The sequence below is a fragment of the Thalassophryne amazonica genome, chromosome 8 (assembly GCF_902500255.1).
Source record: "Thalassophryne amazonica chromosome 8, fThaAma1.1, whole genome shotgun sequence".
Classification (NCBI taxonomy): Eukaryota; Metazoa; Chordata; class Actinopteri; order Batrachoidiformes; family Batrachoididae; genus Thalassophryne; species Thalassophryne amazonica.
The window spans coordinates 20,580,681-20,607,435 of record NC_047110.1 but is presented as its reverse complement, the minus strand read 5'-3'; the positions used below and the strand labels follow the sequence as shown (position 1 = coordinate 20,607,435).

Here is a 26,755-nt window from a genome sequence, read left to right as displayed (position 1 = left end):
ATCGCCACTCAGGACGATACGACTGGGGCGACTCAAGGTTCGACCAATCCATGTGAAATTTAAAATGCTTGATATCTGGTGTTTGATTGAAGACTTGCTAAGAAATTAAGATTAATATGATTTTCCGTATTGTGGAAAATGTAGAGATCAGATCAGAACAAAGTACAAGTTATAACATGGAAAGGTTTTGTGATTAAAAAAGATTCCGTTCCACAGGACAAATGGGTGATTTTTGGTGAATGAAATTTAATATGATGTTTGGGGTTTTGATAAATATACTGATGGACGACAGGATTCAACACAAGCCACAATAAGTCAAATGTTTGTGATAAATCAGGGGATGTGCTGAAAAAAATTATTTTAGCTCTGTTGGGAAGAGGAAGCATTTGTTTGCATATTCAGCCATGAAGACAGTGAAGCTCACCATGGACTCATCATTTTACCGATCAACTCGATTACATCTGAAACACTTAATATATATCACAAGGCTCTTTGTCCGATACGTTTTGGTGGCATTTGATTGAATACTTGGAGAGATATTCATGTTAATAAGATTTTTATATATATTGAAAAATACAGAGTTATGACTGCAGCTAGACCTTTGATTGGCAACTTTGAGAGATGTTTATTTTTTATATATTGAAAAACATATTTTTAAAAAACTGCAGCACAGTTCAACCAATCTGGATCGAAAAAAATTGAGTGCAGACCGTGATAAAATAGTTGCTTGTTTAAAAAGGACAGGTCAGCTTATCCCCATAGCATGTTGTTGTTGTTTGTGGTCTTTCTGATTTTAACCCATGTCAGAACTAGTAGAGCAGGTAGCTCAGTGGGATAAAGAGTTGGGCTTTGAATATTTAGACCTGGGTTTGATTCCCACTCACACATCTATGTCCTTAGACAAGACATGGAATCTGCATTGTTCCAGTCCACCCAGCTGGAAATGTAGACTGGTCTTGGCTAAGGAAGTAACCAGTGATGGACTGGCATCCCATCCAGGTGGGAATCATAGATTCTATCACCAACAGCAATCCTCAGGCACTCCACCATAGAGAGGTACTCAGCAACAAAGCACCCAGACTGTGCAAAAACAACCATCACAGCAGTGTGGGACGCTGATAAAGACCCAGCGCATTTCCCAAAATTATTTGGAGTAAAATCTGTTTTTAAAAAAAAGCTGTTATCAATCTTAACAACTGGACTCAGCGGCAGCATTTTGGCGTCTGCTTGCATTCAGCTGTTTTTAGTGGGTTCAGTCATCTACAGATAATAAGAATAATATTTTTCATGTTAACAAGGAAAAGCAAGATTAAGCCAATTTGCAAGTCCTTACTCTTGTAATTTCAATAACACAATAAATAACCATAAAAGGTTCATTTGTTTTATAATGCAAGGTTTGCATACACTACAGGCATCGACATGAAGCATTTTAATCCACTTGTCCTCGACACAAGAAAGATGGAACCCGCCACATATGTGGAAGGTGCCTGCATGGCGGGCACGTTTATAAATTCTCCGGCCCAATCCGAACCGGCAGTAAGGATCTAAAGAGTCACATCCAAAAACTTTGAATCCTCAGGAGTCATCTGCAGTGATGAAACCCTCATCACTGACCTGCCACAGCCGGAGGAGGAAGAAAAAGATCCCGAACACACTCAGGATGAAAAAATCATCACCATCCAGGGAGGAATCACACTTCAAATGGTCAAAATTACTATAATATGGCAAGGTAAGCCGACTGTAAAATATTGAGAACGTCTAGCGAGACGCTACATGACAGATTTAAAGTGGTTGTCTTTGGTTCACCACATCCAGGGATGTGTGTGAAACATAAATTACAGAGCAGGCAGCAAAGCTGCATTTTGTTAATACTCGTGCCTTGACTCGCTTGGACGCCGGGTTTGCACACGGATTGGGAAAAATAAATGCCCGGGCAACAGAATAAACTGTGTAATTAACCTTATTTCACAACTTATGTGAATAAGACGAGGTTAAAAAAAAACTGATATTCAGGTAGTAGAAAGTCAAAATTTGAGCAATCAAAACTGTCAGTCAAATGTTAGCCAACTGCATTGTCACATCATGTGTTAGTACTTCACAGCACTTCATTCAATACCAATTAAAATCTCAGGATCAGATCAGGATCTAAAATGGGAAGTTGGCAGGGGGGGTAGTTCTTTTTAGTCGGCAGGTTCAGGGATGTATTCTGGAGGTTTAATAACTATTTTCTTACCCAATCCCTCCCAATTTAGTTGTATTGCTTAATGTGTGTTGCATTTTGTTGTTGTTGTTGTTGTTGTTGTTGTTGTTATTGTTGCCCATTTTCACCTTTTCTTTGCCTTTATCCTAAATTGTTATCACAAACTACACGTTTGTTTGATAAGATTACTAACCACAAGACTCGTAATCATATTCATATTTTTGGCTTCCCTCATCCTAACTCGCTTGATTTTAAAGCTAGAGCCCCAAACACACGCAGTAATGTTGATCTTATTAAAAACAATTAAAAACGTTATTGCTTCACATCCCACTTATGCATAAAAGTTAAATTAACTGAACCTATTTTTATGTGGTTCATCAATTAAACTTAGTCCAGAACTATAGTAAAACCAGAATAATACTGATTTAAGCATTTTAGTAGTTCAAATTATTATTAATTATTAATTATTATTATTATTATTATTATTATTATTATTATAAGATGTCTTCAAAAGTGGACCTTTAATCAAAGGGCGCTGTGGAGGGCACTTGAATCCCTTGACTGAGGAGATTAACGTCAACTGAGAACTTGGCACTATTTTGGTTCCAACTGCACTGAACTACTGAATGAACCTTTAATGGTTTCAACATTTTTTTTTAAATCATTTAACCACATACAGCAAAACATCCAGGTACAGGTGCTATCAAAATAAATATAAATGCAGCTGCTGCTCTTTAACTCCGTGTCATGCAATGACATGTGTGACAGTTTTAAAGTTCTCCTCTGTCTCTGGATTATACTTTATTCTGGACTAATTTGACCCTCAACAAGCTTTCCTTTCTTCAATCATCACCTCCAAATCAAAGGTAAGCTGAACATTTTCCTCTTTTACTGACTTTGTGCTAATGTGATGCAGACTTTTCTGATCCATTTATCAGCGTGTGCGCTATAAAAACTGTTATAATATGATGGGAGACGAAGGATTAAAAGCAGAAAAGTGTCAAGTCACAGCCTTTTGTGTGTGATTTAACAGCTACAGGCTGCAGGTCCGAGTCTGAACACGGTGTGAAAAAAATGAACGGCCGTTCTTTTCATCACAGAAATGACTCCGGTTCCACTTTCCTCAAATTGGCGAGTGTCAGAGCTGAACTATAATTTGTGCCTCTGTTACTTTGCACGTCCAGACTGCTCTGGGTTTTTAATGGAAATACATTGTGATCGGACGGGACATTTTATCTGATGTAAGCGAAAATCCGTGACACAGAATTCATTATATATGGTGTTTATTACATTGAAAACAATACAAAAACTTTGAGACTTTTTTGTCCGCTGACTGCAAATATCCGGTTAATACGCAACCTGGTTTCATGGCAAGTCATGATTCAGGAGCACGAAATATACATTAATCTTTTGGTTTGTGATATTGTGACGAAAAGCGCCTCATTTTCGTTACGGCAGCACGAATTCATTCTTATTCATTCCATGATGGCTGCACGAAATTAAAAGTGAAGCAGGGGGGTCGGGGTGGTTATGGTTAGGGTGGGAGGAAAGAGTAAGATTAGGTTATGGTTAAGGTTAGGGTTGGGGGTGAGAGTAGGGTTAGAAATAGTGAGTTAAAAAAGCTCCGTCACGAAAATTTGACTCATTTCGTCACGGGAGCACGAAAAAAAAAAAGTGCGACTGGGCTGTAATATGATGACGATTTTGGTGAGTTTTACTGTACATGGGACTGAACACTAAATCTAACTCTCAAAACTTTGACAATGAAGTCGGCTTCCATCCCACACGGCTGACTTTATTTTACCAAATTTTTCTTCTGTTCGGATCTGAAGGGAATCTGTATATCTTGAAGCCCTTGTTATGTCTATTTGTGCCTCCAAATGCACAACAACCCGGCATTTTCAGTGAATAAATAAATAAAATAGCTGGATTTACATGCAGAGAGATTAACAGCGAACACTATTTTGAACCCAAAATGGTACCATGAGTCACGTGACTTTTTTTTTTTTTTCGACTCGTCAAGTCATTACTCTCTCAATCAAGGGACTCCAGAGGGTACATCCCCACCCCCCCCCCCCCACAACACCATCTTTCCATCTGTATTCGCCCTTGGTTTGCCGTCTCTGAGCTGGACCGTTATGTCGTCCTCAGAAAGAGTCTGCAGCTGTGCTTTTAGTTTAACCACAGTGAGGACACTCACAGAGACACTCAGAGCAGAGTTTGAAAGAAAATAAAAGTTTAAAAATATGACTGTGAATCTCTGGTCACTGTGTCGCCACCGTGCTGTGAGACTGAGACACTCAAACACCCCCCCCCCCCCCCCCCTTTTGCAGAGCAGAGTGCAGACAGGACACAGAGGAAAAGACACAAGCCGCGACTGCATTAACTTTGCGATATTTTGCCATTGAAAACTCACTCACTCACTCATCTTCAACCGCTTACCCCAATTAACCCTCTGGTGTCTACGCCGTCATATACAACGGCTAACACCAAGCTTTACTAAATTATAAATAACTTTTGAATGATATGAGACAGAAACTTACTTTTTTTTGCTGAAAAGTTAACTCTGCGGACTTTCGAGCCAGCCATCGGCCATCGTTGTACTCCTCATAGAAGCTGTGTGATGACGTGCACAATGTGACTGTCCAATCGAATTTGGTTCACTGTCACATGGTTTTCCAAAATCCAATCGTAGGGCAGATTCACCTCACGTGAAAAGCCAAAGATCGTTTTCAGGAGTGATGTTACTAGTTGGCCCGTTTGAATAGCCCCCTGGGTGCTCCAATGAGTACATACTATTAGTACATACTCAGTGTGCCCTGTGCCATTACGCACAGTGGTCAGTGAAAGCAGGAGCACACGGAGAGCCTCTAATGACAATCTCACATGCTCAAACAAAGAGTGTGTAACTATCAGGATTGCTCCACTAGTTTGCATGTGAATGTAACTGGACAACTCTGTTGCTTTCTCTGCGTAAAGCACTGTTTACCATATCAATGGACAACAAAATGTATAGACCATTTTGTATATATTAATTGTTCAAAATGTGCATTTGTGTTTATTGTTTGAACCTTTTTGTTGTTCAGTCTTTCACACAAAACCTCAAATTACTTTTATAAATACCAAGAGAGAGAACTGCAGCAAGTAGTTGGAAGGGATTTTTGACGCACCTAAAACATTTAAATCAGGTGTTTGGCTTTTTTTTTTTTTTTTTTTTTTTAAATGGAAAACTTGACAAGATGCAGGTTGTTTGTAAAGAATGCCGTGCTACTAGACCATACGGCCGCTCGTGCTCCACTCCGATTCCTCAGATTATGAACTGAGCTCCAGAAAAACTGGTAAGAAAGTACCTCAAATTACTTTTTGCCAAGGCGGTACTCTGTCAATGAGTGACTCACTTTAAGTCACTCACTGAGAGTGATGTTGTCTTACTGTTTACTTTTTAAATTCTGAATTTGTGATGAAACAGGTTCCAAATATGAGGGAAGTGATTCCTGTTCCTTAATGTTGAATCTGGTAAATTTGCTGCTTATAAGGAGTAAAACAAATCCTCTGCCTCTAGTAGAATCAGAAGACGAATATCCTAGTACCATACTGAAATGCAGCTTCTTATTTTCTATTTGAATTTTTGCTTTAATTTCTTTGCATCATGCTGAACCACATCGTATCACACCAAAGTGCATCGTATCGCCTTGTGAGGAATTGAATCGGCATGAAATACATATCAAATCACATCGAATCGGGAACAGGGGTGAATCGCATCGCAATGTATCATCAGTATCGTCATGTATCACTAGGGCTGGGTATCAATGAAAAAATTTTGATACCGATACCAATTTCGATACCTCACTTCAATGCCGGTTCCTGAACGATATCAATTTTATAAGATCAATTCTAACAAAAAGAAAATTACCTTACACATAGTACAAATCTTGAGTTTTAGTTTTCAGCTTTGGTAATTTTCCACTCCACTCGTTTTCTTACAGAAAAATAAGCAACAAATAATTTTCAGTGCAAAAGAACACTTGAAAACACTCTGTAGTTTATGTCAAAAGCATTTCCTTTCAGACATTTTGGCAGGATTGTCTCTCCATAGAATCCAAGCTGAGCTCAGCCGGCTGCTGCACGTCAGTGCAGAGCGTCTCATTTTGGGAGGAAAAAACTTGATCGATGGCAGTTTATTGTTTGTATTACATTTGGAACGAGGTGTCATTTGATTTAAACGGTGATTCACTTTGAAGTTATTACAGTAATTCCGACCAGACTCTATCATTGTAACGTGGCTCCCTCAGTAGAGAGCAGCGCAGAGCTGTTTGAACGGAATGTTTCTTTCTCGCGACAAGACAAGAGTCCCAGTTAGTGACTTTAATCCACAAAAAAGTGAGTCACGACTGACATATTTTAATGGCTCTGAGAGGGGTCAAGAAGCGGATTTGCCGCTTCTGAAAAGCAGTATCGGACCTTTTTTTTTTTTTTTCAAAAACCTGCCGGAATTTGAATCACGTGTGCTTGCATGAGCCAACCTTGAACCTTCGTGAGCATGTGTGAATTTTTTCACGCCTGTCGATTGCATCAGTTGCTGGCAAGCAGCATTTGTGTGAGGTCATGTGTAGCGCTCTCTGTGGTTTTTCATTGCAAGGAAAATGATGGAACGACTGGATCAAATTTTGCCAGAAACTGGGCGGCAGCCAGGTGGAAACCATTCGGAAGATTCAGACAGCTTTCGGTGACGATGCTATGGGCATCACACAGATTAAGGAGCGGTACAACCGGTTTAAAGACGGCCGCACAACTGTGGAGAGCGAGCCACGCTCCGGTCGGCCATCAACATGCTGAAATGACCAGATCATTCCAAAGTGAACGCTGTGGTGATGCGGGACTGTCGTGTGACTATCCGAGAAATTGCGGAAGAGGTGGACATCAGCACTTTTTCGGCACATTCCACTGTGACAGAAGATTTGACCATGAAAAGAGTGGTGGTGAAATTTATGCTGCTGCTGACGGCAGAGCAAAAACACCTTCGTGTTGAAGTCTCACAGGACATGCTGTGACATGCCCACCTCTTCCACAATTTCTCGGATAGTCACACAACTGAAAAGCCACCGAAAGCTGTCTGAATCTTCCGAATGGTTTCCACCTGGCTGCCGCCCAGTTTCTGGCAAAATTTGATGCAGTAGCGCTGCTCCACTCGTTCCGTCATTCTCCTCGTATATGTATCGTATCGCTGGTAGTGTATTGAGGTGCGGATCGAATCGTTGTCAGTGATGAGATTCACATGCCTATGAGGCAGAGATCAACTTTAACGGAACAATGTGAAAAGATGAGGCTAGATTTGAGGAGGGAGTGCTCCTGATCTGACACATGAGGCACGGTGGCCCTGTTGCTATGTGTGAGTGCCAGTGGAACTGCTTCATTTAGATTTATTGAAGATGAGAGGGGCGGCACCACTCCTGAAAGAATCTCAGACTACTGAGTAGGAGCCGCTCACATTCAACAAAATGCTTCAAAGTTGTTCACAGTGCAGGTGCACAACGACCTGAGACAACATGTTCTGCTCCAGCCACCTCACCTGACCCGAACCCAACCAAGCCAACACTGTGAGAATGAAGCAAAACACCATTACGCCTTGTGTCCATTAAGCATCTTTTTTCAACTGCTCTAAATGAGAACAGAGCGCACAGGGCCACTGAGAGAAAAAGCGCTGCACCCAGCATCTTTTTTCAGAGCGCTCCACCTTTTCGTGGGCCGCTCAGAGCGCTTTTAAATTGAAAATCCTTTAACTTTTCAGAAAGGCGCTGTGTCGTCACTGCAGCAAGAAAATCAGTAAATCCCCAAGAGCTCATCAGACGCTCTTGTGACGGGACGAGGAAAGTAATTATTCAGACTTTCAAAAACTTTAAAAGTATCTTTCACTGTTTTAATGGCCAGAATCAAACAAATAAACCCTGACAAATACAAATGGGTCATTCCTGCCCAGCTATCACTGTAAACCTGAAGTCCCCAAGAACTACCGCCACCGCGCATTGTTCTGAGAATGATAAAAATGAACGTAAATCACGCTGCTCTCTTTATAAAGATAAAATCTCTCCTGAACAAATTTGATCAGCAAAAATACTGTGGGCCAATTTTTATTGTTTTTAAATAAATTTGCAGGAGGAACACTATTTGCTTCCTGCCAGGAGCAGTAGCTTGTGTCTCAGTAATGCAAAAGATTCTGGGATAACTGTAATGACAAATACCTGTTTATTCATTGCTATTTGAGTTTTGTGCTGTTTCTTGTGGTGAACTTGTTAAAGTTATGTTGATTCTTTCATTTTACAAGCCTGGTTACTCCAATTGAGGGTTGCAGGGTAGCTGGAGTTGATCCCAGCAGTCATAGGGTGATAGGTGGGGTAAACCTTAGACATTCTTGAAAAGACCCCTGGTAACGACTGCATAAACTATCATGAATAATCAAGATATTCCACATATTCCAGGACGATAAAATTAATATTATGATGCACACTTTTTTTGGACTGTGACGGACGAAGTGAAAGTTTATCATACAAAGATTTTATATATGTAACAGCGTTAATTATACAGCAGCAATGTGTGTATGTAAAATATGTTTTACATTAGTTATTGTTAAATTACATATAATCTGTGTAACCTTTATTTTATTTTTTTTATTTATTTTAGTTAATACCTGACAGGTTGGGCCTCCAGGTGAGTATGTGGAACTTTAATTTGTGTCTGTCACCCTACGTTCACGCCCTCTATAAGTATACCTTATCACATGTCTGTTCATGTATCACGCCCTGTATCATGCCCCGATGTATCTGTATCATGCCCCGATGTAGTCCTTGGACTCGGGCTGATACAGATAGGTTACATATATGAGACATTTATCTCTGAGAAGGTGCACTATACCACGTGTGCATGACAACTCAGCTACAGTTCGTAAACATGATTGTAAAAACTTGATTCAATGCTATTAACCCCTTAAGCCCTAGAGCCTATTTAACCAAATTCACATACCCATACATTATGATTTATTTCTCACCTTGTACAAGGTCAAATATGCAAAAGGTTGGATCAGCTAAAAGACAGGTCCTAGGGGATGTTGTAGATGCAAAAAAATTGAAAGTAAATAATACTTGGTAGGAGTAAATGAGGTTTTTTTCCCCAAAAATAAATTCTGATTTATGTCTTTATTTGTTTGGTGTTTCAGCTGTGGTTAGTTGATATGTGATTGAAGTGGATACTTTCATAGAGGAGACTTCGCTTGACATTTTGATGTATAATAAGTATATGTTGGTCTCAGCATTGATTAGTTATGAGTGTTCAAATGTTCCAAAACAGGGCAAGTCCCCAAATTTGGGGACTCTCAGGTTTAAGAGGTTAATTTTATTTCTAAAATTTTTTTTTTAATTTCTGGGGTTCAAAGTCCAGCCTGCCTCGTTCTCCGTGCACATCTAGAGTTGTGCCAAATCAACACAGAGCCACACTGGATCTGCGGTGGTGCAAACAGGAGTAGAAAAAAATAATTATGCACAACATTTATTGTGTTGTTGTTACATGAAATATGCATAAACAGTTTTACACTTTCCGCTCTTTGGTCATTTCATCAAAGGCGACACTGGGGACGCGACTCGATGGGGCTGTAACCCCAAAAATAATTTTGGTTGTCCAACCATAAGTGCACCAGAAAATTGACATTTGAATTGAAAACCTTTGCAGCCTCACACACTCACATTCTTCAACTGATATCAGGTCCCACAATGCCTCCAGTTTCCATGGCACCCGTGTGATACTGTCCACAGCGCTCAGGGATCAGCTGTTCAAACTACGCACACTACGTGAGGTGTTTATTTTTACTTTCTCTTTTGAGGAGCTCATATGTTCTTCATTTTTTGCTAGTATGTCGGTAAGATACTTCAGAAATACAAGATGTGACGGAGAGGTCGACCTCGGCCCCACGGAGAGGTGATCACATTCTGGGCCAGGTCTGGATCAAGAGGCAGATCTCAACTTTTGACCTTCCTTCAAGGAAAGTAACTTAGAAAAGTAACAATTTAAATCTTGAGAGGAACTATAATTAAGTCACTTTAAGTCTGAACTTTCAGCAACTGTGTCCAAAGTTATCATCATTGTTTTTATTTTCTTATCTTGCCACAAATATCGCCACAGGTACAACCCTCAGTTAGAAAAACCTTTTCTGTCAACAATTTCCTCATCTTTCAAGGATGACATCTGTTCACTTTTACAACTGTTTTCAGGCTCCTCACTAGTTCCATTCTCCCAGCCACACACACACACACACACACACACACACCCAACCCAAACACACACACACTTTGCGAAAGGAAATGGCCATGCATTTTGATGTGCAAGCTAAAAACCATGATCATTCTGTTGCTCAGCCCTACTCCAAATCATCTTCGCCTTCGCCTGAGCCCTCCGATCCTGATTATAGGATCAATGCATGACCGAACTGCGACAGACTGCCATCCTGTCCAGGTGTACCCCACCTGGTGCTCTATGACTGCTGGGATAGGCTCCTGCCCCCCGTGACCCTTGACTGGACTAAGCAGGTGAAGATGAGTGTGTGCATGACAGACATGCATCAAGAAAAACAACCTAATCAGTGAGGTTGAAAAATCAAAGATCAGTGACAGAAATAAAATAAAATGTATTCTTATCAAAGGTCAGGATCAAAAATCATCAATATGGATCAAAGATCAGGGATCAAATGCCAGCAACCGGGATCGAAGTTCACGATCAGGATTAAAACATAATCAGGATCAAAGATCTGTGTCACAGTTCAGCAATCAGGATCACATGTCCCAATCAGATTAAACAATTCACCATGATCAGAGATCACAATCACAGATCAGCAATCAGAATCAATGACAAAGGTCAAAGCAAATGACATAATGAAGATTTTTAAAGCGCAACCAAGATCAAAGATCAGGATCACAGATTAGCAATTGAGATTAAAAATTGTACAATTTGATTTCCTGGATTTTTTTTTCTCATTTTGTCTCTCATAGTTGAAGTGTACCTATGATGAAAATTACAGACCTCTCTCATCTTTCTAAGTAGGAGAACTTGCACAATCAGGGACTGACTAAATACTTTTTTACCCCACTGTATATTTTGATCCTGATTGGGCCACTTGATCCTAAATGCTGAACTGTGACACTAACCTTTGATCATGTCACAAATATATATATTTTTAATTAATTATGGTCAAAGATCACGATCACAGATCAGCAACCAGAATCAATGAGAAGGGTCAAAGCAAAGGTCATAATCAGGATTTTAAAAAATATCAACCAAGAACAAAGATCAGGATCACAGATCAAAAATCAAGATCAAAGATCCAGATCAAATGTCATAATACAGATCAAAGATCAAAGGTTACAATCAGGACAATAAAAGGAGCAACCATGATCAAACATCAGGATCATTGATGAGCCATCAGAATCAAAAACAGTCATCATAGTCAAAGATCATGATCACAAATCAACAATCGGGATCAAAGATCTGGTTCAAATGTCACAATCATAATCAAAGATCAGTGACAAGGATCAAATGTCACAATCGCAGTTTTAAGATGAGTAATCCTGTTCAAAGATACGAATCAAAATCAGCAATCAGGACCACAGATTAGGACTATGTCACAATTAAGATCAAAGTCATAACCGGGATTTAAAAAACATAAATCAGATCACAGATTAGCAATCAGGACCAAACTTTACAATCAGGTCCAAAAATCAGTGACCAAGATCAAAGGTCAGGATAAAAAAAATAAAACAAGTTATCAGAATCAAAGCTCAGGATCAAATTCAGCAGTTAGATTCTAAGAGTATGAGAAACGACATCAGAGCAATAATCCACTCATTGTGATAAAAGTGACAAAAGGAGAATGTCAGTGATTCAAACAGAGGGACCTTGGCGGAAGAACGCGCTGTGTACTGCACTACTACGTACATGTGTTATTCACTTACTCTTAGTGTGCTAGTCTGAGTAAAAACTCATCATTGTCTTTCCATACAACCTCAAACAGGTATCAAAATCTGTGATCCTCACACATATAAACCATGTGCACACACACACACACACACACACACACACAGAGAGAGAGAGAGGTGTGTGCAGCTTTTTCCACATATAAACTGGAATTTATATTCAAAAAAGTATGTGCAGTGAGAATGCGTCCAACTCACATTTCAGATCAGGTGTGTGCACATTTTTCACAACAGCACAGACTGATGTGCTGAAGCTGAAACTGAGAATAAGATGACACAAAATTTATAAGAAAACAAAGCAGCCAATGTCACAGAACTTAAAATAAAGCAAACAGAATTTTTATGTCTCGATCAATTCCACTTAGTGCCAAATTGTAGCAATAAAACAAGGACTCTCAGAGTAATGACTGAACAACGGTTTAGCTGATAAAAGTACATTCATTGTTACAATAATAATGATAATTATATGACGGCTGAGTGGATCCTTGTCATTTGATTGGTGGGTTGTATGTCACGTGACATGGATTATTCATCCCATTGTTGCATTTAGAGTACAATTTGGTTCCATACATTTGGTACCAGTGCACACTTCTGCTGTGGCGATCCCAAATGGGAGCAGCCGAAAGCAAAAGAAGAAGAAAAGAAGAGCACACTTCCACCACCACCAGCGCCGTCCGGCTACTGTAAGCGTGCGCATGCTCTCACACAAGCGGGATGGCGCTTAGCTTTAAAACTAACATGTTTGTGTTGCTGACGGACGACGAGTTGACATAGCTAACTGAGGGTGCTAGTTCTTCTAACACACAGACACACACGTAAAAAAATCCACTCTGCTGTAAGCCGTCTGGAGGTACAAAGAGCTGTTCGGATGAAAAGCTGATGTGATTTTTTGCTGGACTGAGGAACTAAACAAAGTCTTTTTTTGTTTGGAAGTACGAAGTCAGTGCACAGCATCACTGGACTACATGTTACATTTTGGACTCCAATTTAAAGTTCGTGTTGAACTTTAGCAGCAGTGGAACACCAAAATGTAAGTCCCTTTTCTGCTGTTTATAATATAATATCAAATGACAAGGATCTATTTTAGCTGTTATATAAAACAAATAATGAATGTTTTTACAACTCTGCTTCTCTTCATTGAATAGAACATTCAACGATTTCACCTCATGAAATATTCATACCATTGAACTCATAAACATTCATTATTTGTATATTATTATTGTTGTTGTTGTTGCTGTTGGGGTGGGGTATAGACAAGTGTGCCTAAATTGAGAGAGTGGTGACATGACGAGTCAAAAAAAATTGGTCATGTGACTCGTGGTGCAATCTTGGGTTAAAAATAGTGTTCCCTGTTAATGTGTCTGCATGTAAATCCAGCTATTTTATTTATTTACTAGCTGGGGTACCCAGCTAGTATGTAAATCCAGCTATTTTATTTATTTACTAGCTGGGGTACCCAGCTAGTATGTAAATCCAGCTATTTTATTTATTTACTAGCTGGGGTACCCAGTGCTGCCCAGGTTAACCTGTTTTAGACATAAGCCAAATGCCAATCATTTTAATCAAAACAATTGCCCAACATTTGTTTTGGTAATGCTGATGTCTTATAAATATAATAGTTAATGGGCTAAAGTTTGTCCAGCAGAAATATAAGAGGTGGACTCTCCAAACTAAGTGGAAATACTTGGTTAAAATGTTTCTGTGTCGGCTCTCAGTTGTCCAGGTGGTTTTCATAGTAGAGAAGCTTGAATCTTCGACTGGACTGGGTTGCTTGACGTGAGGACGTTTCGCTTCAAATCACAGAAGCTTCCTCAGCTAAAATTCTTGCTCTGGTAGTCTGACTTCTGTCTTGACTCTTGTAGAGAAGAATAAAATAGAAGCCAACAAGAGCTGGAATTTTTAACCTAACCAGACCCCTCCTACAGAGAGGCCGACTGCTATAGGCTAGGACAAAGCGTGTCTGAGACCCGCCCCCCGGTTAAGGCTGGGTTTCAACTGTTTTACAAAGAAACCCAGCCTTAACCGGGGGGGCTCAGACACGCTTTGTCCCCTGTTTACAATGGGGTACTCAGGTCAAAGCAGTTTCAGTCTTTTGTTCATGTTAATGAGTCATTCACGTCATCAGGAGAGTCGTCAAGGGAGCCATCAGGGGAGGCTTCCATCCCATCATTAGGAGAGTGCTAACTAGAGCATAATAGGTGCTAATTAGAGCTATTGTTTAGTCACTAGCCTATAGCAGTCGGCCTCTTGGTAGGAGGGGTCTGGTTAGGTCAAAAACTCCAGCTTTTGTTGGCTTCTATTTTATTCTTCTCTACAAGAGTCAAGACAGAAGTCAGACTACCAGAGCAAGAATTTTAGCTGAGGAAGCTTCTATGATTTGAAGCGAAACGTCCTCACGTCAAGCAACCCAGTCCAGTCGAAGATTCAAGCTTCTCTACTATACTTGGTTAAAAGACAAACACATTTGAAGTCCTTCATGCAGACTTTGTTTTGCAATCAAATTTATAACAAAATTACACACAAAAGGTAGGTAACAGTAAATGTAAATATCAATGAATCAAAATTGAGGTAGTGGTGTATTTCACTGTTTTTACATTGCAATTTTACAAACATAAAATACACGCATTCAGACAGGAAGGCAAACTGGGTTGTACAGGACAGTCAGGTGCTTAACAGTTGAGAACATAAAGTACCTGAAGGAAGGGATTAAATAAACAGAGATGGCCAACACATATACAGGGCTGGAAATTTGAATCTGCCTGGTCATACCCACAGCCAGCTATTTTGGGGGCAATTTTCAGTTCAACTATTAAAAAAAATGGTACCAGTTTGTTCCCCAATGTCATGAGGATTCAGAATATATATAGTTTTTAGGGCTACATATTATAGTTTGAGATTTATCCTGGGCAGACAGACAGACAGACATAGCCCTTTATGTATATAGATTCGCTGAAAATGCTGGGTTGTTGTGCATTTTGGAGGCACAAATAGACATAACAAGGGCTTCAAGATGTACTTAACCAGATATTCGCAGTCACCGGACAAAAAGTGCCAAAGTTTTTGTATTGTTTTCCATGTAATAAACACTTTATATAACAGATTTTGTACAACAGATTTTCGCTCACATCAGATAAAATGTCCTGTCTGATCGCAATGTATTTCCATTAAACCCCTCGCATGTGGGATCGGAGTCATTTCTGTGATTAAAAGTCTGACCATTTATTTTTTTCACACCGTGCTCAGAGTCGGACCCGCAGCCTGATGTGCACCTGTTAAATCAGACACAACAAAAGGCTGTGATTTGACACTTTGCTGCTTTCACTACTTTGTCTGCCATCATATCATAATAGTTTTTTTACAGTGCACATGCTGATTACATTTTGATAATAGATGAACAGCATTGGACAGAAAAAAATTTCAGAGGAAATTTTGAAACGATTCAGGATCCCTGTAGATGTTCGGCGCCTCCTGACTGTAACTAATCCGTTACATACATATCGCTCACATCGGACAGCAATGTATTTTCATTCAAAACCCCTTGAGCAGTCTGGATGTGCAGCGTAACAGAGGTTCAAATTACAGTTCAGCTCTGACACTCGCCGATTTGAGGAAAGTGGGAGCGGCGTCATTTCCATGATTACAATTCTGACCATTTATTTTTTCAAACCGTGTTCAGACTGGGACCTGAAGCCTGACGTGCACCTGTTAAATCAGACACAAACGGCTGTGATTTGATACGTTTCTGCTTTCACTCCTTCGTCTGCCACATATTTTAATAGTTTTTACAGTGCACACTGATTATAAATGGATCAGAAAAATCTGCACATTTACAGCCAAAGTCTGTAAAAGAGGAAAATCTACAGCTTACCTTTGATTTGGAAGTGATGATTGTAGAAAGAAAAGCTTGTTGAGGGTCAAATTAGTCCAGAATAAAGTATAATCCAGAGATGGAGAAGTTTAAAATGGTCACGCACGTCATTGCATGACACGGAGTTAAAGAGCAGCAGCTGCATAAATCAGGCTTTAAAAAAATTAAATAAATCATCATGAATTGTAAATTTGATAGCTTAATTATTTTTATATTTATTTTGATAGCACCCATACCTGGATGTGTTGCTGTATGTGGTTAAATGATTTTAAAAAATTGTTGAAAAGATTAAAGGTTCATTCAGTAGTTCAGCGCAGTTTGAACCAAAATGGTTCTGAGTTGACCCCACTCTCTCAATTTAGGCACCCAAGTATAGAACTCTCACCCCTCTGGCTTTGTGCCTGTAGTATCTCTGTAAACAGGACAAAAACAGCCATAACAACCCAAAAAAGCACATTTATTTTTTTGTGGAAAATTCAACCTGATTTGTCGAGTTATCACATATACCATCCATCAGAAACAGACTTGGTGAGTACTTCAAGTGAGAGTGAAATATGTTTTTATCACTCAGTACTTCTGAAACAGAGCGACACTGTTGATGATCTGTGTGTAAAACACACTTGCTGCGTCTTGAAAACAAAGGAGAGAATTTAATTGCTTTGGAAACGCGCACTGTGGGTCTGCCATGCAGCAGCAGTCGTGTCTCTCTGTTTGGTCCTCTGGCACCGGGCTTAGAAAGCAAAGTGATTCAGGTTTAATTACTCACATTTAATACTAATCAATCAAAAAATGACTTGATCCGATTTGATCAGATCAGGACATCTTTAACATGTGTATTTGCACATTTAGTGTAAATCTGTGCCCCCACAAATAATTACAGGCCTATTTAACGCCCATCAATAATCACAGTCTTATATGACTCCCATCGATAATTATCGCCCTATCTGACCCTCATCAATAATCAGTCTTATCTGACCCCTGTCAATAATCGGTCCTATCTGACTCCCGTCAATAATCGGGCCTATCTCACCCTCGTCAATAATCACAGTCTTATCTGACCCCATTCAATAATCGGTCCCATCTGACCCCCATCAATAATAACAGTCTTATCTGACCCCCGTCAATAATCAATCCTGTCTGACCCCCGTCAGTAATCAGTCTTATCTGACCCCCGTCAATAATCAATCCTGTCTGACCCACGTCAATAATCAGTCTTATCTGCCCCCCGTCAATAATCAGTCTTGTCTGACCCTGTCAATAATCAGTCTTATCTGACCCCCGTCAATAATCAATCCTATCTGACCCCGTCAATAATCAGTCTTATCTGACCCCCATCAGTAATCAGTCTTATCTGACCCCCGTCAATAATCAGTCTTATCTGACCCACGTCAATAATCAGTCTTACCTGACCCCCGTCAATAATCAATCCTGTCTGACCCCCGTCCAATAATCCATCCTGTCTGACCCCTGTCAATAATCAGTCTTATCTGACTCCCATCAATCATCAATCCTGTCTAACTCACATCAATAATCAATCCTGTCTGACCCCGTCAGTAATCAGTCTTATCTGACCCCCGTCAATAATCAACCTATCTGACCCCCGTCAATAATCAAACCTGTCTGACCCACATCAGTAATCAGTCTTATCTGACCCCCGTCAATAATCAGTCTTATCTGAACCCCGTCAGTAATCAGCCTTATCTGACCCCCGTCAATAATCAGTCTTATCTGACCCCCGTCAATAATCAGTCTTATCTGACCCCCGTCAATAATCAATCCTGTCTGACCCCCGTCAATAATCAGTCTTATCTGACCCCGTCAATAATCAATCCTGTCTGACCCCCGTCAATAATCAGTCTTATCTGACCCCCGTCAATAATCACCCTGTCTGACCCCCGTCAATAATCAATCCTGTCTGACCCCCATCAATAATCATTCCTGTCTGACCCCCGTCAATAATCAAACCTGTCTGACCCCCGTCAATAATCAAACCTGTCTGACCCACATCAGTAATCAGTCTTATCTGACCCCCGTCAATAATCAGTCTTATCTGAACCCCGTCAGTAATCAGCCTTATCTGACCCCCGTCAATAATCAGTCTTATCTGACCCCCGTCAATAATCAGTCTTATCTGACCCCCATCAATAATCAATCCTGTCTGACCCCCGTCAATAATCAGTCTTATCTGACCCCGTCAATAATCAATCCTGTCTGACCCCCGTCAATAATCAGTCTTATCTGACCCCCGTCAATAATCAATCCTGTCTGACCCCCGTCAATAATCATTCCTGTCTGACCCCCGTCAATAATCATTCCTGTCTGACCCTCGTCAGTAATCAATCCTGTCTGACCCCCGTCAATAATCAGTCTTATCTGACCCCCGTCAATAATCAAACCTGTCTGACCCCCGTCAATAATCAGTCTTATCTGAGACCCGTCAGTAATCAATCCTGTCTGACCCCCGTCAATAATCCATCCTGTCTGACCCCCGTCAATAATCAGTCTTATCTGACCCCCGTCAGTAATCAGTCTTATCTGACTCCTGTCAATAATCAATCCTGTCTGACCCCCGCCAATAATCAGTCTTATCTGACCCCCGTCAATAATCAATCCTGTCTGACCCCGTCAATAATCATTCCTGTCTGACCCCCGTCAATAATCAGTCTTATCTGACCCCCGTCAATAATCATTCCTGTCTGACCCCTGTCAGTAATCAGTCTTATCTGACCCCCGTCAGTAATCACTCTTATCTGACCCCCTTCAATAATCAATCCTGTCTGACCCTGTCAATAATCAGTCTTATCTGACCCCCGTCAATAATCAATCCTGTCTGACCCCCGTCAGTAATCAGTCTTATCTGACCCCCGTCAATAATCACTCTTATCTGACCCCCGTCAATAATCAATCCTGTCTGACCCCCATCAATAATCAGTCTTACCTGACCCCCGTCAGTAATCAGTGTTATCTGACCCCTGTCAGTAATCAATCCTGTCTGACCCCCGTCAGTAATCACTCTTATCTGACCCCCGTCAATAATCAATCTTGTCTGACCCCCGTCAATAATCACTTATCTGACCCCCGTCAGTAATCACTCTTATCTGACCCCCGTCAATAATCAATCCTGTCTGACCCCCGTCAATAATCAGTCTTATCTGACCCCCGTCAATAATCAATCCTGTCTGACCCCCGTCAATAATCAATCCTGTCTGACCCCCGTCAATAATCAGTCTTATCTGACCCCCGTCAATAATCAATCCTGTCTGACCCCCGTCAATAATCAGTCTTATCTGACCTCTGTCAATAATCAATCCTGGCTGACCCCCGTCAATAATCAATCCTGTCTGACCCCCGTCAATAATCATTCCTGTCTGACCCCCGTCAATAATCAGTCTTATCTGACCCCCGTCAATAATCAATCCTGTCTGACCCCCGTCAATAATCAGTCTTATCTGACCCCCGTCAATAATCAATCCTGTCTGACCCCCGTCAATAATCAGTCTTATCTGACCCCCGTCAATAATCATTCCTGTCTGACCCCCGTCAGTAATCAGTCTTATCTGACCCCCGTCAATAATCAATCCTGTCTGACCCACGTCAATAATCAGTCTTATCTGCCCCCCGTCAATAATCAGTCTTGTCTGACCCTGTCAATAATCAGTCTTATCTGACCCCCGTCAATAATCAATCCTATCTGACCCCGTCAATAATCAGTCTTATCTGACCCCCATCAGTAATCAGTCTTATCTGACCCCCGTCAATAATCAGTCTTATCTGACCCACGTCAATAATCAGTCTTACCTGACCCCCGTCAATAATCAATCCTGTCTGACCCCCGTCCAATAATCCATCCTGTCTGACCCCTGTCAATAATCAGTCTTATCTGACTCCCATCAATCATCAATCCTGTCTAACTCACATCAATAATCAATCCTGTCTGACCCCGTCAGTAATCAGTCTTATCTGACCCCCGTCAATAATCAACCTATCTGACCCCCGTCAATAATCAAACCTGTCTGACCCACATCAGTAATCAGTCTTATCTGACCCCCGTCAATAATCAGTCTTATCTGAACCCCGTCAGTAATCAGCCTTATCTGACCCCCGTCAATAATCAGTCTTATCTGACCCCCGTCAATAATCAATCCTGTCTGACCCCCGTCAATAATCAGTCTTATCTGACCCCGTCAATAATCAATCCTGTCTGACCCCCGTCAATAATCAGTCTTATCTGACCCCCGTCAATAATCACCCTGTCTGACCCCCGTCAATAATCAATCCTGTCTGACCCCCATCAATAATCATTCCTGTCTGACCCCCGTCAATAATCAAACCTGTCTGACCCCCGTCAATAATCAAACCTGTCTGACCCACATCAGTAATCAGTCTTATCTGACCCCCGTCAATAATCAGTCTTATCTGAACCCCGTCAGTAATCAGCCTTATCTGACCCCCGTCAATAATCAGTCTTATCTGACCCCCGTCAATAATCAGTCTTATCTGACCCCCATCAATAATCAATCCTGTCTGACCCCCGTCAATAATCAGTCTTATCTGACCCCGTCAATAATCAATCCTGTCTGACCCCCGTCAATAATCAGTCTTATCTGACCCCCGTCAATAATCAATCCTGTCTGACCCCCGTCAATAATCATTCCTGTCTGACCCCCGTCAATAATCATTCCTGTCTGACCCTCGTCAGTAATCAATCCTGTCTGACCCCCCTCAATAATCAGTCTTATCTGACCCCCGTCAATAATCAAACCTGTCTGACCCCCGTCAATAATCAGTCTTATCTGAGACCCGTCAGTAATCAATCCTGTCTGACCCCCGTCAATAATCCATCCTGTCTGACCCCGTCAATAATCAGTCTTATCTGACCCCCGTCAGTAATCAGTCTTATCTGACTCCTGTCAATAATCAATCCTGTCTGACCCCCGCCAATAATCAGTCTTATCTGACCCCCGTCAATAATCAATCCTGTCTGACCCCGTCAATAATCATTCCTGTCTGACCCCCGTCAATAATCAGTCTTATCTGACCCCCGTCAATAATCATTCCTGTCTGACCCGTCAGTAATCAGTCTTATCTGACCCCCGTCAGTAATCACTCTTATCTGACCCCCTTCAATAATCAATCCTGTCTGACCCTGTCAATAATCAGTCTTATCTGACCCCCGTCAATAATCAATCCTGTCTGACCCCCGTCAGTAATCAGTCTTATCTGACCCCCGTCAATAATCACTCTTATCTGACCCCCGTCAATAATCAATCCTGTCTGACCCCCATCAATAATCAGTCTTACCTGACCCCCGTCAGTAATCAGTGTTATCTGACCCCTGTCAGTAATCAATCCTGTCTGACCCCCGTCAGTAATCACTCTTATCTGACCCCCGTCAATAATCAATCTTGTCTGACCCCCGTCAATAATCACTTATCTGACCCCCGTCAGTAATCACTCTTATCTGACCCCCGTCAATAATCATTCCTGTCTGACCCCCGTCAATAATCAGTCTTATCTGACCCCCGTCAATAATCAATCCTGTCTGACCCCCGTCAATAATCAATCCTGTCTGACCCCCGTCAATAATCAGTCTTATCTGACCCCCGTCAATAATCAATCCTGTCTGACCCCCGTCAATAATCAGTCTTATCTGACCTCTGTCAATAATCAATCCTGTCTGACCCCCGTCAATAATCAATCCTGTCTGACCCCCGTCAATAATCATTCCTGTCTGACCCCCGTCAATAATCAGTCTTATCTGACCCCCGTCAATAATCAATCCTGTCTGACCCCCGTCAATAATCAGTCTTATCTGACCCCCGTCAATAATCAATCCTGTCTGACCCCCGTCAATAATCAGTCTTATCTGACCCCCGTCAATAATCATTCCTGTCTGACCCCCGTCAATAATTAGTCTTTCTGACCCCCGTCAATAATCAATCCTGTCTGATCCCCGTTAATAATCAATCCTGTCTGACCCCCGTCAATAATCAATCCTGTCTGACCCCCGTCAATAATCATTCCTGTCTGACCCCCGTCAATAATCAGTCTTATCTGACCCCCGTCAATAATCAATCCTGTCTGACCCCCGTCAATAATCAGTCTTATCTGACCCCCGTCAATAATCATTCCTGTCTGACCCCCGTCAATAATTAGTCTTTCTGACCCCCGTCAATAATCAATCCTGTCTGACCCCCGTCAATAATCAGTCTGTCTGACCCCCGTCAATAATTAGTCTTTCTGACCCCCGTCAATAATCAATCCTGTCTGACCCCCGTCAATAATCAGTCTTATCTGACCTCTGTCAATAATCAACCCTGTCTGACCCCGTCAATAATCAGTCTTATCTGACCCCCGTCAATAATCAATCCTGTCTGACCCCCGTCAATAATCAGTCTTATCTGATCTCCGTCAATAATCAATCCTGTCTGACCCCCGTCAATAATCATTCCTGTCTGACCCCCGTCAATAATCAGTCTTATCTGACCCCCGTCAATAATCAATCCTGTCTGACCCCCGTCAATAATCAGTCTTATCTGACCCCCGTCAATAATCAATCCTGTCTGACCCCCGTCAATAATCAGTCTTATCTGACCCCCGTCAATAATCAATCCTGTCTGACCCCCGTCAATAATCAGTCTTATCTGACCCCCGTCAATAATCAGTCTTATCTGACCCCCGTCAATAATCAATCCTGTCTGACCCCCGTCAATAATCAATCCTGTCTGACCCCCGTCAATAATCAGTCTTATCTGACCCCCGTCAATAATCAATCCTGTCTGACCCCCGTCAATAATCAGTCTTATCTGACCCCCGTCAATAATCAATCCTGTCTGACCCTCGTCAATAATTAGTCTTTCTGACCCCCGTCAATAATCAATCCTGTCTGATCCCCGTCAATAATCAATCCTGTCTGACCCCCGTCAATAATCATTCCTGTCTGACCCCCGTCAATAATCAGTCTTATCTGACCCCCGTCAATAATCATTCCTGTCTGACCCCCGTCAATAATCAGTCTTATCTGACCCCCGTCAATAATCAGTCTTATCTGACCCCCGTCAATAATCATTCCTGTCTGACCCCCGTCAATAATCAGTCTTATCTGACCCCCGTCAATAATCATTCCTGTCTGACCCCCGTCAATAATCAGTCTTATCTGACCCCCGTCAATAATCAGTCTTATCTGACCCCCGTCAATAATCATTCCTGTCTGACCCCCGTCAATAATCAATCCTGTCTGACCCCCGTCAATAATCAGTCTTATCTGACCCCCGTCAATAATCAATCCTGTCTGACCCCCGTCAATAATCAGTCTTATCTGACCCCCGTCAATAATCAATCCTGTCTGACCCCCGTCAATAATCAGTCTTATCTGACCTCCGTCAATAATCAGTCTTATCTGACCCCCGTCAATAATCAGTCTTATCTGACCCCCGTCAATAATCAATCCTGTCTGACCCCCGTCAATAATCAATCTTATCTGACCCCCGTCAATAATCAGTCTTATCTGACCCCCGTCAATAATCAATCCTGTCTGACCCCCGTCAATAATCAGTCTTATCTGACCCCCGTCAATAATCAATCCTGTCTGACCCCCGTCAATAATCAATCCTGTCTGACCCCCGTCAATAATCAGTCTTATCTGACCCCCGTCAATAATCAATCCTGTCTGACCCCCGTCAATAATCAGTCTTATCTGACCCCCGTCAATAATCAATCCTGTCTGACCCTCGTCAATAATTAGTCTTTCTGACCCCCGTCAATAATCAATCCTGTCTGATCCCCGTCAATAATCAATCCTGTCTGACCCCCGTCAATAATCATTCCTGTCTGACCCCCGTCAATAATCAGTCTTATCTGACCCCCGTCAATAATCATTCCTGTCTGACCCCCGTCAATAATCAGTCTTATCTGACCCCCGTCAATAATCAGTCTTATCTGACCCCCGTCAATAATCATTCCTGTCTGACCCCCGTCAATAATTAGTCTTTCTGACCCCCGTCAATAATCAATCCTGTCTGATCCCCATTCGGACCAAAACCAGTGTTTCTGCCGCTGCTTCAGAAATCTTCACATCACTTCACAGAATGAACGTTTGACAAACTGTCCAAGAGGACCTTCGGATCATCTCCTGTCGAACCGAACATGTGGCTCCATAAATCGATGCTTTTACTCACCGACACGACACGCTGAGTTCAACTTTGGTGGCAGGTATGGCAGCAGTGAACGGGTCCGCGTCCCCGATCCACGCCATCTTCATGGAGCTGCGGGTCGGTCACTGCTGAATCCAGTGTCCTGGCGACGGCATGAGAGGAGTCCAGAGACACGGAACCGCCTGATCTGCCCGAAGTCTGCTGCCGCGACCAAAGACAAGCGAACAAGCCGCGGAGGGAAACGCAGCCGCGTCACGCCCGTACGGTCCGGGGGGGGGAGAGAGAGAGAGAGAGAGAGAGAGAGAGAGAGAGAGAGAGAGAGAGAGAGAGAGAGAGAGAGAGGAACAGGGGCGGAGGCAGATGTTCCTTCCAAGCAACAAACTCCGGTGCTGAAAAAATAAGATAATCAGGCAGCTCATCAATAAAGGATAAGAAAGCAGCAAAGGGAGGAGGGAAGTTTCTGTTCAGTTGTTGAGTCAAGAATTAGGGGAAACTGGGGCACAGTGGATCAGAAATGTTGTTTTGTGGCACCATAAACACATTATGCATAGTTTTAGGTCATTCTATTGTGGATTTAATACAGCAAGTAATTGTTTATAAGGCTGTGTTATTTATGTCTCCACAACTGTAATTTACAGGTGTTAAAAATTAATTTTAATATTTTTGATTCACTGTGCCCCGTGAATTAGTGTCCGGGGCACAGTGTATATGTATATAGCGCAAAATCACAACAAACAGTTGCCCCAAGGCGCTTTATATTGTAAGGCAATGGTGTGGTGGAAATTACATTTACAAGGCCAATAGTGCCCGTAGTTAAAGAATCACACTTATATACACAAATTCTAGAAATAATTCATGGAAAAATAAATGTATAAGCTTCACCAAGTAATATTTGTCATCCACTTGATACTGGGGCTTAATAAATCACTTTCTTGGCTGATTCACTGTGCCCCGGGTGCATGTGAAACACGAGTCATGTTATCAAATAGCTGATAGTCTGGAGAAGACATAACACATGCTCATCAGTTGGACGAGGTAGTCTTCTAACTAATAATTTTTTGGGCCACCTTTCCTCTGTTGTGAGAAATGAATACAAAGACACTGACATCTACAAAATTGATTTTTGATAGGAAAAAACTGACTTCACTTGCTGCTTAGTTTTACCCTTAATGTATCCAAAAACAAAACACTAATTTATAAGGGGGATGTCTTTATGCATAAAAATATGGCATAACTATTGCAAATATACTCAACAAAAATATAAACGCAACACTTTTGGTTTTGCTCCCATTTTGTATGAGATGAACTCAAAGATCTAAAACTTTTTCCACATACACAATATCACCATTTCCCTCAAATATTGTTCACAAACCAGTCTAAATCTGTGATAGTGAGCACTTCTCCTTTGCTGAGATAATCCATCCCACCTCACAGGTGTGCCATATCAAGATGCTGATTAGACACCATGATTAGTGCACAGGTGTGCCTTAGACTGCCCACAATAAAAGGCCACTCTGAAAGGTGCAGTTTTATCACACAGCACAATGCCACAGATGTCGCAAGATTTGAGGGAGCGTGCAATTGGCATGCTGACAGCAGGAATGTCAACCAGAGCTGTTGCTCGTGTATTGAATGTTCATGTCTCTACCATAAGCCGTCTCCAAAGGCGTTTCAGAGAATTTGGCAGTACATCCAACCAGCCTCACAACCGCAGACCACGTGTAACCACACCAGCCCAGGACCTCCACATCCTGCATGTTCACCTCCAAGATCGTCTGAGACCAGCCACTCAGACAGCTGCTGGAACAATCGGTTTGCATAACCAAAGAATTTCTGCACAAACTGTCAGAAACCATCTCAGGGAAGCTCATCTGCATGCTCGTCGTCCTCATCGGGGTCTCGACCTGACTCCAGTTCGTTGTCGTAACCGATTTGAGTGGGCAAATGCTCACATTCGCTGGCATTTGGCACGTTGGAGAGGTGTTCTCTTCACGGATAATGCGAAGGAGATGTGTTGCACTGCATGAGGCAAATGGTGGTCACACCAGATACTGACTGGTATCCCCCCCAATAAAACAAAACTGCACCTTTCAGAGTGGCCTTTTATTGTGGGCAGTCTAAGGCACACCTGTGCACTAATCATGGTGTCTAATCAGCATCTTGATATGGCACACCTGTGAGGTGGGATGGATTATCTCAGCAAAGGAGAAGTGCTCACTATCACAGATTTCGACTGGTTTGTGAACAATATTTGAGAGAAATGGTGATATTGTGTATGTGGAAAAAGTTTTAGATCTTTGAGTTCATCTCATACAAAATGGGAGCAAAACCAAAAGTGTTGCGTTTATATTTTTGTTGAGTATATATATGAAGTTTTACAGATATAGCTACTGATTCACTGTGCCCCAGTTACCCCTGTCCATTCATTGTCAAACAGCTGTGTTTACCCTTTTTAAATCACAATGACAACAGAAACTACCCAAATGACCCTGATCAAAAGTTTACATACCCCAGTTCCAGA

At 41.7% G+C, this 26,755-nt stretch overlaps 1 protein-coding gene across 1 annotated transcript in view; it reads right to left on the bottom strand.

Annotated features, from left to right (window-relative positions):
• The window catches only part of LOC117515333 (copine-8-like), a 414,918-nt gene extending 390,486 nt beyond the window's left edge, over nt 1-24,432 (bottom strand). Inside the window, exon 1 of the mRNA XM_034175840.1 lies at nt 24,259-24,432. Within this exon, the coding sequence (XP_034031731.1) occupies nt 24,259-24,341 (83 nt within the window). The 5' untranslated portion in view covers nt 24,342-24,432. The remainder of the gene's footprint in view (nt 1-24,258) is intronic.
• Between the last annotated feature and the right edge of the window lie 2,323 nt (nt 24,433-26,755).